This window comes from Phacochoerus africanus, chromosome 1, assembly GCF_016906955.1.
Source record: "Phacochoerus africanus isolate WHEZ1 chromosome 1, ROS_Pafr_v1, whole genome shotgun sequence".
NCBI classification, from domain to species: domain Eukaryota; kingdom Metazoa; phylum Chordata; class Mammalia; order Artiodactyla; family Suidae; genus Phacochoerus; species Phacochoerus africanus.
Genome location: NC_062544.1, coordinates 19,604,672 through 19,619,943, shown reverse-complemented (window position 1 = coordinate 19,619,943; position 15,272 = coordinate 19,604,672). Strand labels below are relative to the sequence as shown.

The following is a 15,272-nucleotide window of genomic DNA, read 5'->3' as shown; positions in this document are numbered from 1 at the left end:
GGCTAGAAGGAACAGTCTGAGGGGATGGCAATATTCTCTCTCTTGTTTGGGTGGTGGCTATACAGGTATATACATGGTTAAAAGTCACTAAACTGAATACTATGATCTATATTTTATTGCATGTAAATTATAGCTGAGTAATAAGAAGAAGGCTAGGATTATGGATTAATTACAGATTTCTATACCAATGTTTCTTAGTTTTGGTCTGACTACCACCGCAAGATTATTCCTTTTTTTTTTTTTGGTGTCTTTTTGCCAAAGACAAAAAGGCTGCTCCTGCGGCATGTGGAGGTTCCCAGGCTTGGGGCTGAATCAGAGCTGTAGCCGCCAGCCTACGCCAGAGCCACAGCAACACGGGATCCAAGCTGCATCTGCGACCCACTCCACAGCTCACGGCAACGCCAAATCCTTAACCCACTGAGCAAGGCCAGGGATTGAACCTGCAACCTCATAGTTCCTAATAGGATTCGTTAACCACTGAGCCACAACGGGAACTCCCATAAAATTATTCTATTACAAAGATTATGAGGTTTTTCTCACCCTCGATACAGAAGATAGACATCTTTTCAGTACAGTTTGGGAATGATTACGGGTCAGCTGTCAAAGATGAAGAAAAACCGGGCAAGTAGAGGCAGTCAATGAGGTTAAGTATAGAGGGAAGGTTAAAGTCTCAGTAAATAATAGCTATGTGAGAAAAGTAAATCAAGAACTGGTTAGGTTAGGTAGTTTCCCTTTCCTTTTAGTCACTCACAGTTTCCCCTCAAGTTGTGCTATTTTCCCCTGAGACTCTTCGAGGTTCTTCTGGGTGACCTGCAACTTCACCTCCATGCCTTCTTGTTTAGCCATCATACTCTACATAACAGAAATATCTGTTTTAGGAAATGAGAAATTTTTCAGATCCCTAGATGCAGACACAGCAAAGTCATCAAAGGTATCACTCACCCTCATCTTTGTTTCTCTTTTGTTTCTAAGTTTCATCAACTCAAGGCTTAGAATTCTCATATTCTTCTGGTTACTATCTCCAGAAAACTAAATATAACACATAAAAAATTCAGAAATATTTTCTACTGACATAAAAAAATCACGAAATACTGATTATTCCATCTACTACTGGGATTATTATTTGCTTGTGATATACTCTGGTAGAGAAAACAGCCTTTAAACAATACTAGGGTTACTGGGTGGACACTACCACTGCCCTTGTTCCTCCTTTTCCTTCATGTGACTTTCTGGTTTACTTTTGAAATCAGCTACAGTGGTCACTTATCTCTATAAGCCGGAAAGTCCACTGTAAGGCTCTAAAGCAACCTTCTTGAAGAGAATCTCATAAAGTGTGTTTACTTAACAAAATATATCTACACTGCCTGGTCTACTTTGAAACAAGCAGACAATTGGGTCTATGCCAGGCCTAATAAATCAGAATCTCCTTGAGGGGAACCCGGGAATCTGCATTCTTCCCATGCTTAATTCTTATGCATCCTCACTCCCTTTGTAAGCAGAGAGCCCAGCACATAATAGGCCCTAAATAAATGACTCTTATTAAGCTGAACAGTGATTGACAGCTTCCTTCTACTTCTGTGAAAAAGCAGGATGATTGGAGTTCCCGTGGTGGCTCAGTGGGTTAAGAACCCGACACAATGTCCATGAGGATGTGGGTTCAATCCTTGGCCTCACTCAGTGGGTTAACGATCTGGCATATGCTGCAAGCTGTGGCATAGGTCACTGACTCGGATCCGGTGTTGGTGTGCCTGCGGCCTAGGCTGGCACAGCTCTGATTTGACGCCTAGCCCAGGAACTTTCATATGCTACAGGTGTGGTGCATGCACACACACGTGTGCGCACACACACACACAACCACAACAGGATGATCACGTTAAGCCCTTTAAGATCTATTAGTATATTAATATTGATGAACAAAATTTATGTACTGAATGCATTTAGTGTATAAATTTATTCACTTCTCACTTCATTCCCAAAGGATTTGAGATGGAAGCCTATTATTATGCTACTATTTATTTCAGAGAAAGATCTTTAAAGATACTTCCAGATGTAAATTCTGCAAATTTTATTAACAGCCTTATTTATTGAGCCTGACTTTGAGGGTGAGAAAAATGTCAGATATTAAAACAAAAAGTAAACTTGTTTGTTTATAACCTCTTATGTACCAGGTACCATAATAAAAAAGATGCAATAATAATTCCTATTGGAATTAGCTTTAACATTTAAAGTATATTTAGTAAAGGAAAATGACTAACCGAGGCCTAAAATACCCATTTTTATTATTTATTCAATTTTAAATATTATCATGAGGTTCAAATACCTTAGATTTTAGTAGCTCATTAGTCCTGGTTAATTCAATAAGCTGCTTTTCCAGTGAAGCATACTTGCAGAAAGAGATGTTTTTTCCCTGACAGCAGCATTAGCTTTGCTTCTATCTTCTCCAACTCAGCTTCCAGATCCTGAATACGCTTGTCCTGAGCACCACGTTGCTGCACAAGAACACGAATCTGGACAGAAACAAGGTGATGAACAAATAGTTCACTGATTATTGCCCATGTAACTAGATGCTACTAATGATAAAAACGTTAAAGTTCTAGAAAAATCTCCAATTGTGACACAATGCTCTTAGATATCCACAGCCACAGAAAGGCCAGATCCGAGCCCTGCCCGAAAGCTACACTATAGTTAACAGCAATGCCGGATCCTTAACCCTCTGAGTAGGGCCAGGGATTAAACCCAAGTCCTCACGGATACTAGTCAGACTCATTATCACTGAGCCACAATGGGAACTCCTAATTTCACTAGATGTTTGAGCAATCATATTTACTTTATGATACATCTGAAAATCTGTAAACATTTTAAGAACAGAGGATTTGAAGTGCCATAAACTTCCAGATATAATTAAACTGTTTAATCACTTTTAAGGTATTTCCAACTATAAGAGTTCTTCTTTTCTCTAGTTCCAAGTATATGAATTCAAATTATAGCTTGAAATGTTAAGTAGCTTTTTCATTTCCAAGAAGGAAAAACTGGGCTTCTAGGTAGGATGTAGCAGGCATCAGTGAGCCATCATTCCTGCTGCAATTACTAGATAAAAACCAAAACCAAAACCAAAAACACTATTTATCAACAGAAAATATGGAAGCCAGGGAGACAATACAATATTTAAAATATTGGGGGAAAATTTCCCAATGTAAAATTCTACTTCCAGTAAAAACGTCATTTAAGTATAAAGGTGACAAAAAGTCATTTTCAGAGGGAAAAAAAGGCTGAGGGTATTGGTCAACAGTAGAACAACAAGAAATACTAAAATAAGTTCTTCAGGCTGAAGAAAAATGATCCCAGATTTTTACAAGACACGCACTTTATTTATTTATTTTGTCTTTTGTCCTTTTAGGGCTGCACCTGAGGCATATGGAAGTCCCAGGCTAGGAGTCTAATCGGAGCTGTAGCTGCTGGCCTACGCCAGGGACACAGCAATGCCAGAGCCGAGCGGTGTCTACAACCACACCACAGCTCACGGCAATGCCAGATCCTTAACCCACTGAGCAAGGTCAGGGATTGAACCTGCAACCTCATGGTTCTTAGTTGGATTTGTTTCCACTGCACCACGGGAACTCCAAGACATGCACTTTAAACAGGACATAGATTGATGATAAAGGGATCAGAAAAGATTTATCATGTAAATATTAAACAAAAGAAAGCCGGCAGGTCCTGCTGTGGCACAGATTAAGGATCCAGTGTTATCTCTGTGGCAGCATGGGTCTGACCCCTGACCTAATAGAATGGTTTAAGGATCTGGCATTGCCAGGTCTGTGGCATAGGTTGTAGTTGCAGCTTGGATTTGATCCCTGGCCTGAGACCTTGTTAATTCATACAAAGTAGATTTTAAGACAAAAAATATTGCTAGTAAGTATCACTAGTAACAAATGATTTTATGGTTAAAAGGTTATTCCAAGAGGAAGACATAGTCTTAAATTTGCTATGCACGACAAAGTAATCTCATAACTTCAAAATATACAAAGCAAAAATGGACAGAATTAAAAACAGAAGGAGACTAAACCAGAGCTGCAAGTTTAAAAGTACCTTTTTCAGTAACTAACAGAATAAGCAAAGAAGTCAGTACAGATAAAGATATGAAGTATTAAACAACTTGAACTGACATATAGACCACTATATCCAACATATGCATATACAGTCTTTTCCTAGTCTGCATAAAACATTTACCAAAATAGAATATTTACTGGGGATAAAAGTATCAAGAAAGCACAGCTCTTAAGTCACATGAAAAGTATTTTCTACTCTTATAGGCTTTGTATTTATACTAACCTCTGTATTCTTTTTTTTTTTTTCTCCTTTTAGGCTGTGGCATATGGAATTCCTGGGCCAGGGATCAAATCTGAGCTGCAAATGCAACCTACGCTACAGCAGCAGCAGCACTGGATCCTTTAACCCACAGTGCCAGGGATGGAACCTTTGCTCTGGTGCTGCAGAGGCACCACAGATCTGATTGCGCCACAGCAGGACCGCCTACCCAAGTATTCTATGACAACATTGCTTAACCAAAAATGTATCAAGCACCACTTATATAAACAGATGTGAACTAGATGCTAGGGACTGAACAAACTTTAAGATTCCGTACCACAAGAGTCTGTATGCTGGAGTTCCCCTGTGGCTCAGTGATGACGAACCTGACTGGTATCCATGAGGATGCGGGATCCATCCCCGGCTTCGCTCAGTGGATTAAGGATCTGGCATTGCCGTAAGCTGTGTTGAAGCTCACAGACGAAGCTTGGATCTCAAGTTGCTGTGTCTGTGGTGCAGGCCAGCGGCTGCAGCTCCAATTCAACCCCTAGCTTAGGAGCATCCATATGCCATGGGTGTGGTCCTAAAAAAAAAAAACAAAAAAAAAACGAGTCTGCATGCTTATATTAGTGGTTTATAACCAGTGTTTATAGCATAGCATAAAGCAGAAAAAAAAAGTCGAGATTATCTATTTCATACATTTTTCAGTTGAAGAAGCTTAAGCTCCAAAAACGGGTTTGTAAACTCAAATGCCTACATGACCAAGCAGATACAATAAATATATAAAGAGAGCCAGGTGAGGAGTGATTGAACAAATGTGGAGGTCTAATGCAGGCAACTCTGCACAACCCTAGCAAATTTTTGCCCTTGACAGCAATGTGGAAACTGTGTTGCCAGATCTTCTAATTTTGCAATAGAAATCAGAAATCTGAATTTGTTTTGCACGAAATTTTACCTTTAAATATTGACAATTCAAATCAATCAAACAACAAATACTGTGGGGTTTAAATAAAATAGAGCTGTATTTGCCAAGAATTTCTATTCTAAAAGGTTAAATAACTGATACAAATGACCAGTTCTTTTTTTTTTTTTTGTCTTTTGTCTTTTTGTTGTTGTTGTTGCTATTTCTTGGGCCGCTCCCGCGGCATATGGAGGTTCCCAGGCTAGGGGTCTAATCGGAGCCGTAGCCACCGGCCTATGCCAGAGCCACAGCAACTTGGGATCTGAGCCGTGTCTGCAACCTACACCACAGCTCACGGCAACGCCGGATCGTTAACCCACTGAGCAAGGGCAGGGACCGAACCCGCAACCTCATGGTTCCTAGTCGGATTCGTTAACCACTGCGCCACGATGGGAACTCCCAAATGACCAGTTCTAATTCTGGCACTGCCACTCACGCACCAGCTATCTCAGAGAGACTCAGAGGGACTCATTATTACATCTCTAAGTAATAAACTATGCATCATAGGCAAGTATCCTAAATAAAATGAGAGCCAGTATTATTAAAATAAATCCAAAAAGGATCAGAATAACAAGGGCAGAAATTTGCAAAATTATCTTGACATATTCTTGGTCCTAAGTCAACATTTAACTATAGTCAACGGAAAGTTTTAATATGTGAAACGAATATACCTACCAGAAAGAGTGGGTCAGCAATGGAAACAGAAAAAAAGACTGCCAGAAAAGCAAAGCTGGCAGCGACCAGCTTAGTCCTGCTTAGGGAAGTAAGCAGGTTTTTTAGCTCAGTTTTACTCAATAGAGATTTCTACCAAGGTGGAAGTGCACTATCTAGTATGGTAGCCACTCACCGCAAGTGCATATTGAGTACCTGAAATGTGATGAGTGGAACCGAAGAACTGAGTTCCTAATTTTATTGAATAGTCACTCACTACAATGGACAGTAGAGCTCAAGGTCGTTTTATCCTTGAGGAAGGCATGTACCTATAGGTTTGCATAGGTACCTATGGGATGCATTAGGTTAGCACAACTCCAACACAATTCAAATAACCTGCTAGGATTTCATGGCCACCAAGCAATTCTCTAGCTAGTTATTGTCTTAACAAGTAGATTAGCATATAGGAAGAGTGCAGGCTATGAGTAAATATGTGATTCATGTATAGTTAATAAACTAACATATGGATTTTGTAGTTATCAGTTTTTCTTGAAGTAGATTATCTTGAATCGGTCCCTTAGCATGCTAACGAATGGCATACCACACTGACAACTAGGTAAAAAATATGGTATTCAAGCCAAGGATTGGTTAGCCTATAGGTCTGATTTGGATGTATGCCTAACTATATGACTCCTCAAATGGCAACAGAATCCTTGTTTTTTAACTCTCTTTCCATTTTATTGCACTTATTTTCAGTTAAGTTGAAAGTATTGCTTACCTCTTTTTCCAATGTCTTCAAATCTTTATCATTCTTTTGAGATTCTTTCTATTAAAAAAAAACAAAACAAAAACAGTGATAATTAAATTTAAGTGCCACAAACACCATGGCCAAATTTGATTTTTAGCCATCAGGAAACATTAAAAGTTCCAAATGGTTAATTTCTATTTTAAACATTTCACTGAATCTATTAAATATTTTGCAGCTGACTTATCTAGCAAATGAAGGAAAAATTCCTTTTTTTCCTTTTTTTTTTTGGTCTTTTTGCCTTTTCTAGGGCTGCTCCCACAGCATATGGAGGGCCACAGGTTAGGGGTCTAATTGGAGCTGTAGCCACCGGCCTACACCAGAGCCACAGCAATGCGGGATCCAAGCAGAGTCTTCGACCTACACCACAGCTCACAGCAATGCTGGATCCTTAACCCACTCAGCAAGGCCAGGGATCAAACCCGAAACCTCATGGTTCCTAGTCGGAATCGTTAATCACTGTGCCATGATGGGAACCCAAGGAAAAAGTTCTTAAAACCTTTTTTTTTTTTTTTTTTTTGATATTTTGTCTTTCTAGGGCCTTGCCTGCGGCACATGGAGGCTAGGGGTTGAATCAGAGCTGAAGCTGCTGGCCTATGCCACAGCTATAGCAACACTGGATCCTTAACCCACTGAGAAAGGCTAGGGATCAAACCCACGCCCTCATGGATGCTAGCTGGGTTCGCTAACTGCAACGCCACGACAGGAACTCCTCTTAAAATCTTATAATATTGCAGGCTTGAACGTTTTTATCCCAATAGATTAGGTGTTTGCTAACAAGTGCAGTGAAAAGAATATGTCCTCTTTTCTAATGTTAAACAGTAATATATTCTGGATACTTAATTATACTATCTCAGAAAAAACCTCTCTCTTTTCTTTTTTAGGACGCACCTATGGCGTATGGAAGTTCCCAGGTGAGGGGCTGAATCAGAGCTACCTATGCTGCAGCTTGCGGCAATGTCAGATCCTTAACCCACTGAGCAAGATCGGGGATTGCACCTGCATCCTCATGGAGACTATGTTGGTTCTTAACCCACCGAGCCACAACTGGAATTCCAAAAAAAAAAAAAGACTTTCAGAGAAATCAACTTAAACTTAGATCTCAAAGATGGAAAAAAAACCCCACCAAAACCCAGAAATGCAAGGAAATAAAGAAAAAGTTAAAAAGTACAAACTGACTCTGATCTACCTACTGCCTTTTTCTAAATAAGATGTGATGTGATTTTTTCTTTTTCTTTTTAGGGTTGCACTTGTGGCATATGGAAGTTACCAGGCTAGGGGTTGAATCAGAGCTGAAGCCTCTGGCCTACACCACAGCCACAGCAACGCCATATCCGAGCCAGGTCTGCAAACTACACCACAGCTCGAGGCAACTCCAGATCCTTAACCCACTGAGTGATGCCAGGGGTTGAATCCCCATCCTCATGGATACTAGTTGGGTTCATTACACAATGGGAACTAGTTGGGTTCATTACACAGTTCCACAATGGGAACTCCACACATATGATTTTTATGCATCTTTTTTAATTTCTTTATTTTTTTTGTCTTTTGCCTTTTTTGTTGTTGTTGTTGTTGTTGCTATTTCTTGGGCTGCTCCCGCGGCATATGGAGGTTCCCAGGCTAGGGGTCTAATCGGAGCTGCAGCCACCAGCCTACGCCAGAGCCACAGCAACGTGGGATCCGAGCCGCGTCTGCAACCTACACCACAGCTCACGGCAACGCCGGATCGTTAACCCACTGAGCAAGGGCAGGGACCGAACCCGCAACCTCATGGTTCCTAGTCGGATTCGTTAACCACTGCGCCACGACGGGAACTCCTATACATCTTTTTATATCCAAAAGCCTTTCTGAAATAATGGCCAAAAACAAAACATCTAACTTTTCCATCTAAAAATGGAAGAAAGTCATTAATATCTTGAATGAAATGTGTTTTATAAGTTTTTAAGTTGGGGAAGGATCACATCAGTCTCATATTTATTAATTTCCTAGCTAATGGCATTTTCTATCAAGGAAGGCCTATTATTTGGGGCCTTTATGTAATTTAGTTTTCTAGGATGATTTATGAATTCTATAATTAACTCAAAATTTCAGAACTGCTTCTCCAATTAATTCAAGGAATTTTTCAATAATGATTTTTATTTTTTCTATTATAGCTGATTTGCAGTGTTCTAATTCAAGAAATTTATATCAATTTCTAAGTAAAGGGTGTCTTTATCAATCCTCATTATATTATAAAATATAATGCAAGCCATGTACATATTTTCACATTTTATACTAGCTATATTTAAAAAGTAAAATTTTAATAACATCTTATATTTTTCGTACTAGCTCTTCAAAATTTGCTGTACATTTTATTTTGGTCTTTTTGGCATTTCTTGGGCTGCTCCCGCGGCATATGGAGGTTCCGAGGCTAGGGGTCGAATCGGAGCTGTAGCCACCAGCCTATGCCAGAGCCACAGCAACGCAGGATCTGAGCCGTGTCTGCAACCTACACCACAGCTCACGGCAACGCTGAATCGTTAACCCACTGAGCAAGGCCAGGGACTGAACCCGCAACCTCATGGTTCCTAGTCGGATTGGTTAACCACTGCGCCACGACGGGAACTCCTGCTGTACATTTTATACTCATAGTACATTCTCAATTCAGATGTTAAATTTTCATTAGAAATATCTATCTAGGAGTTCCCATTGTGGCCCATTGGATTAGGAATCTGACATAGTCTCTGTGAGGACGTGGGTTTGATCCCTGGCCTCGCTCAGTGGGTTAAGAATTTGGTGTTGCCACAAGCTGCAGCATAGGTCACAAATGTGGCTCAGATCTAGTGCTGCTGTGGCTGTGCTGTAGGCCTGTAGCTGCAGCTCTGATTTGACCTCTAGCCCAGGAACTTCCATATGCCATAGATGCAGCTTAAAAAAAAAAAAAAAAAGACATATCTATATTTAGATTTCATAAAACATGCAGATGAAAAAGTAGATTCACATACTTGTTATTCCAAAACATTTAATTTTCCCAACAACAGAACTGAGTGTCAGTTCAGTTTTTAAATATACATTAATTAAATTAGATTATATTAAAGATTTTATTCTTCACTTTCAAGTGCTCAATAGCCACATGAGGCTGATCACTTTGGCCTCTTCTAGGGCCGCACCCGGGTCATATTAAGGTTCCCAGGCTAAGGGTCTAATCAGAGCAGTAGCCACCGGCCTACGCCAGAGCCACAGCAGCACGGGATCTGAGCTGCGTCTGTGACCTACACCACAGCTCACAGCAACAGCAGATCCTTAACCCACTGAGCAAGGCCAGGGATGGAACCCGCAACTTCATCACTCCTAGTTGGGTTTGTTAACCACTGAGCCACAACGGGAACTCTGCTGATCACTTCTATACTGGACAACACAGCTCTTTATTATAGAAGAGACTTAGGTAACTGCCTAATGAATGAACAAGAATAAACTTAACCTGTACTTTTGGTTTTCCAACTCTGAACCTTTTTTCACATTAAAATATCAATTTGTGCAATTCCTTAAGAATGTACAAGTTGCTTTACGAACATATAGAAACAGTAATAGGAAATACCTGCAAAAGCCATAATAACATGAAATTATTAAGAATTTAGGAGTTCCCGTCGTGGCGCAGTGGTTAACGAATCCGACTAGGAATCATGAGGTTGCGGGTTCGGTCCCTGTCCTTGCTCAGTGGGTTAATGATCCGGCGTTGCCGTGAGCTGTGGTGTAGGTTGCAGACGCGGCTCGGATCCCGAGTTGCTGTGGCTCTGGCGTAGGCCGGTGGCTGCAGCTCCGATTAGACCCCTAGCCTGGGAACCTCCATATGCCGTGGGAGTGGCCCAAGAAATAGCAACAACAACAACATCAACAACAACAACAACAAAAAGACAAAAAAAAAGAATTTAATCTACCACTCTGGCAGTTTCTGAGTAGGAAAATTCTTTTAGGCATTAGAGTGTTTTTTTCTTTCTTCTTCATCAATATTTACCCTTCTCCCAAAACAAGTAAAAAACCCAAATCAGAACAATTCAAATGATGGTAACAAATCAAAGCATTGCATTATTTTTAAAGGCTTACTAGGTATAATAGAATTTATCCAGCATGTTGTAATTTTGAACTAGGGCACATTTAAACACAACATATTTAGTAATGACATAGGCAGGTGTTTAACACTTGCTAGAGTTCTAATAATGTTTTACTAGATTATAGGTTTACTGATAGCCTTAATTTATCACTTAGCTCATTCTAGTCAATACGACAACTTTCAGAAATGTTTTCATGATACAGTTGATATCATGTTAGAGCTAGAATGTAAGAGCTCCTCACCTTTAATCCCCAAGTCTTAACTTTTCTTGCTGAAGCAGGCAAGGTAGTATCTTTGTCAACATTAAGATTTTGTTGAGATTCTGCTGTAAACAAATTGTACAGATCATGGTTGGTGCTTACATGTTTGAACCACAGATTAAACACAATCCCCAAATTTCTTATAGCAACTATTAGTGAAGCAATATAAAGTTATTCTTTTCTTGACTGTACATATTCAAATAATAAGTTACACAATATTTTTTACACATCTAATACCTTCCTGATTTTCCTAATATTCCCTCTAGTATCCTCCAATAGAGGGTTAATGCCATTATTAAAGGAAAACTACATTATCTATGTGTCTTACTTAATTTTCCTGGTTATACAGCCGTGTAATGATAAGAGTATTATTCTGTAGTTGACTATCAATTAAAGAAAATTCAAATGTAGCTGTAGTGTCACATTTCTTGAAATACTGTAGTATCTTTACTAAATTTTTTTTTTTTTTTGTCTTTCTAGGGCCACACCCGTGGCATATGGAGGTTTCAGGGCTAGGGGTCAAATCAGAACTTCAGGTGCCAGTCTATGCCAGTCATAGCAACTTGGGATTGGAGCTGCATCTGCAACCTACATCACAGCTCATGGCAATGCCAGATCCTTAACCCACTGAGAGAGGTCAGGTTTTGAACCCGCAACCTCATGCTTCCTGGATTTGTTTCCGCTGTGCTATGATGGGAACTCCTAGTATCTTTAATTTTAAACACTATTATTCTTTTTTTTTTTTTCGCTTTTTAGGGCCGCACCTGAGGCATATGGAGGTTCCCAGGCTAGGGGTCTAATCGAAGCTTCAGCTGCCAGCCTACAACAGAGCCATAGCAATACCAGATCCGAGCCGCATCTGTGACCTATGCCAGAGCTCATGGCAACACTGGATCCTTAACCCACTAAGTGAGGCCAGGGATCAAACCTGCCAACTCATGGTTCCTAGTAGGATTCATTTCCGCTGGGCCACAAGGGGAACTCTTAAACACTGTTATTCTTAACTTGAAAATTTATAAGATCATATGACTATTATTTTATTTAGGGATCCATTACCTTTCTTCTGTTTAAACCTTTGTGATTTCTGAAAGGATACTGGTCCCTTCAATACTTCTGAAGTTTTAACATCATAAGCGCCTGGTGATGGTGCACAACCTAGAGGAGACATAAAACATTAAAACCTCATCTAATATAACTTAGGACCTTAACTTAAAACATGTCTTACAGATATTATATGAGGAATCTAAAAATTCATACAAATGAATTGATAGGCAAAATAGAAACAGATTCACAGCACAAAAAACAAACTTACAGTTACCAAAGGGGAAGAGGGGGAGGGACAGATCACGAGTTTGGGATTAACAGATACAAATTATTATACATAAAATAGATGAGCAACAAGGATTTACTATATAGCAGAGGGAATTATATTCAATACCTTATAATAACCTATAATAGAAAATAATTTGGAAATTTTTTTTTTTGTCCTTTTGCCATTTCTTGGGCCGCTACTGCGGCATATGGAGGTTTCCAGGTTAGGGATTGAATAGGAGCTGTAGCTGCCAGCCTATGCCAGAGCCACAGCAACGTGGGATCCGAGCCCTATCTGCAACCTACACCACAGCTCACGGCAGTGCCGGATCCTTAACCCACTGAGCAAGATCAGGGATCAAACCCACAACCTCATGGTTCCTAGTCGGATTCATTAACCACTGAGCCACAACGGGAACACCTGGAAAAAATTTATAACTGAATTACTGTGCTGTGTGCTTGAAACAAATGCAATATTGTAAACCAACTATACTTCAATTTTTTTAAAAAAATCATATTACAGTGAGTAATACGAATGTAAAAATGCCATTAATAAATTGCTTTGTTTTCAAATGTAAAAATAGCACTCATTTGATATTATAAATTATGCCTCTCTGGGAAGAACAGTATCATTATCTTCCCAAATGACCTTTACTTCAGTTGGGTCAAAGGAGCATGGTAACTGAGCAAAACAACAAAGAGTTTTGGGATGAACACTGTGTAAGAATAAGCAACACAGATTTGTTATTAAGGTTTGAACATAAGAAATAAAATATTTGGAATCAACTCTACTTAAAGAGATTCACCGGAGTAACAACCACTAGATTTAAGAAATGAAGCTACTGAAAATGCCTAGCCCTTAAGATTTGGCTTAGAATAAAAATTTAGTGATAATCCATCTCTGTCTAATATCAATACATCAGGAAATTCATAAAGTCATGTTATGCAAAGTACAAATGTCACTATATTTCTATGTTCCAGCACTTCATACTGTATAACTCATGTAACTGGAATCCCAAATGAAAGGCATTTCAGAGTGCTTATGCATAGCTGACTTGAGATCTGCCTCTTCTTTCAGATCTCAGCCCAGATGATGCCTCTTGCAGTTTTCTCTAAATCCCCAAATCAAGCTAGAAACCTTCATTCCACAGCAGCCTGTGTGTACTGTTCCTATCACAGAATTTCCTGTAGTTTTGTAATGGCTTATAATAACATATTTATCCATCTCCCACCTTAGACAAAACTGCCTGAAGTTAGGGACAGTGTTTTCTTTTGTTTTTTAACTTAAATTTTTATTTAAAAGAATTTTTTTTTGTCTTTTTGTCTTTTTCCAGGGCAGCACCCATGGCATAGGGAGGTCCCCAGGCTAGGGGTCTAATCGGAGCTGTAGCCACTGGCCTATGCCTCAGCCACAGCAATGCGGGATCTGGGCCATGTCTGAGACCTATATACTATAGTTCACGGCAATGCTGGCTTCTTAACCCACTGAGTAAGGCCAGAGATTGAACCCACAATCTCATCGTCTTCCTAGTCAGATTAGTTAACCACTGAGCCACGATAGGACCTCCAGGGACAGTCTTAATCATATCCGTATCCTCAGTATTTAGCTCAGGGTTGAATCTGGCAGTGTGGCAAAGAAAACAGTCACAGGGAATGTGGGAATGGGAATAGGGTTTTGTATAGTAATCAGTAGGGTCAAATCCACATCCACCTTTGTCTGCCAATCAACAGCTTTGGTGCCAAGTACTCTGTAGTCATAGGGAGATGATGGATAAGAACATTATATTCTCCCCTTTTCCAGTCTAGCTTTAAAACCCCTGGAAAATTATTTCTATTTGAGATGGATTCTTCATTCATGAAACAGGAATAAAAAAAAAATCTACCTCATATTACAGCTGTTAGGATTACTAGAGTTTTATAAGAAATCACTACAGTGCCTCACACACATACTAAGCCTCAAATAAATGATATATTACTACTTCTGAAACTGTGAGCCTGAAGTTTTGTGTAACTGGCAAAACCAGTCTAATCTATTACAAAGCAAAAAAAAAAAAAAAAATTCTCCTAAGATACACACTGCTAACAGAACTTAGAAGAGGTTCTCTGAATGTCTAGGAAAGTATATGGTCCTTGAGCCTTTCAATTAAAAAAAAAAAAAAGCTTGTGCTAATGCATTTGCTCACTTGGCCTCATTTCCATTTGCAAGTTAGCTGATAGAAATTAAGGTGGAATGAGTGACTGTTAAAAAGTATACATTATGATGGATGAGTCATGAGTTTTGATGTTAAGGTTTATTACAGGCTGCTCAGTTTGGTTGTAAAAACTCTTAGTTTCCTCATCTGTAAATTGTTGACAATATCAGTACCTGCCTCACCTGGCTGTTGGAAAGATAAATCTGATCTAGCCAGAAGACCTCAGCAAAATCCCTGCATACAGTTATCTCCACTAAATGGTAAGTGCCTTACCAACGACATCTAAGGCTTCCTGGTTACTGTGCTTAATTAAAGCACAGCAGTGGTTAAGAGCACAGCATGGTTTGAGAAGGCTGGTTTGGGGGCCCCAGTTCTGATATCTGGATTGCATAACATTGAGCAAATATAATAAACAAGTCTCCATCTTTTTATCAATAAAAACAACAGATAATAGGTATTTGCGGGAATTAAATAAAAAAATAATTGATGTAAAAACTCAGTATGCTATCTGGGGTACTATCAAAATTAACTCCCATTACTTAATCTATAGTGCTTTTGTGCTACTGCCACCCATAAACTGCTTTAACCAATTTTCCTTTTCTTAGGCTTGAATGGAATATTAATAAGAAATCCACAAGTTCAAACAAAATGCAAAGGTAAAATATTTTTTTATCAGTGAGACTCTCCGACTTGACCA

The 15,272-nt window shown here is 39.4% G+C and overlaps 1 protein-coding gene across 1 annotated transcript in view; it reads right to left on the bottom strand.

Annotated features, from left to right (window-relative positions):
• HMMR (hyaluronan mediated motility receptor) overlaps window positions 1-15,272 on the bottom strand; it is a 41,448-nt gene that overhangs the window by 25,218 nt on the left and 958 nt on the right. Inside the window, 8 exon segments of the mRNA XM_047782950.1 lie at window positions 752-852; window positions 943-1,029; window positions 2,321-2,382; window positions 2,385-2,423; window positions 2,426-2,507; window positions 6,696-6,743; window positions 11,055-11,137; window positions 12,129-12,227. Of these exon segments, the coding sequence (XP_047638906.1) occupies window positions 752-852; window positions 943-1,029; window positions 2,321-2,382; window positions 2,385-2,423; window positions 2,426-2,507; window positions 6,696-6,743; window positions 11,055-11,137; window positions 12,129-12,227 (601 nt within the window).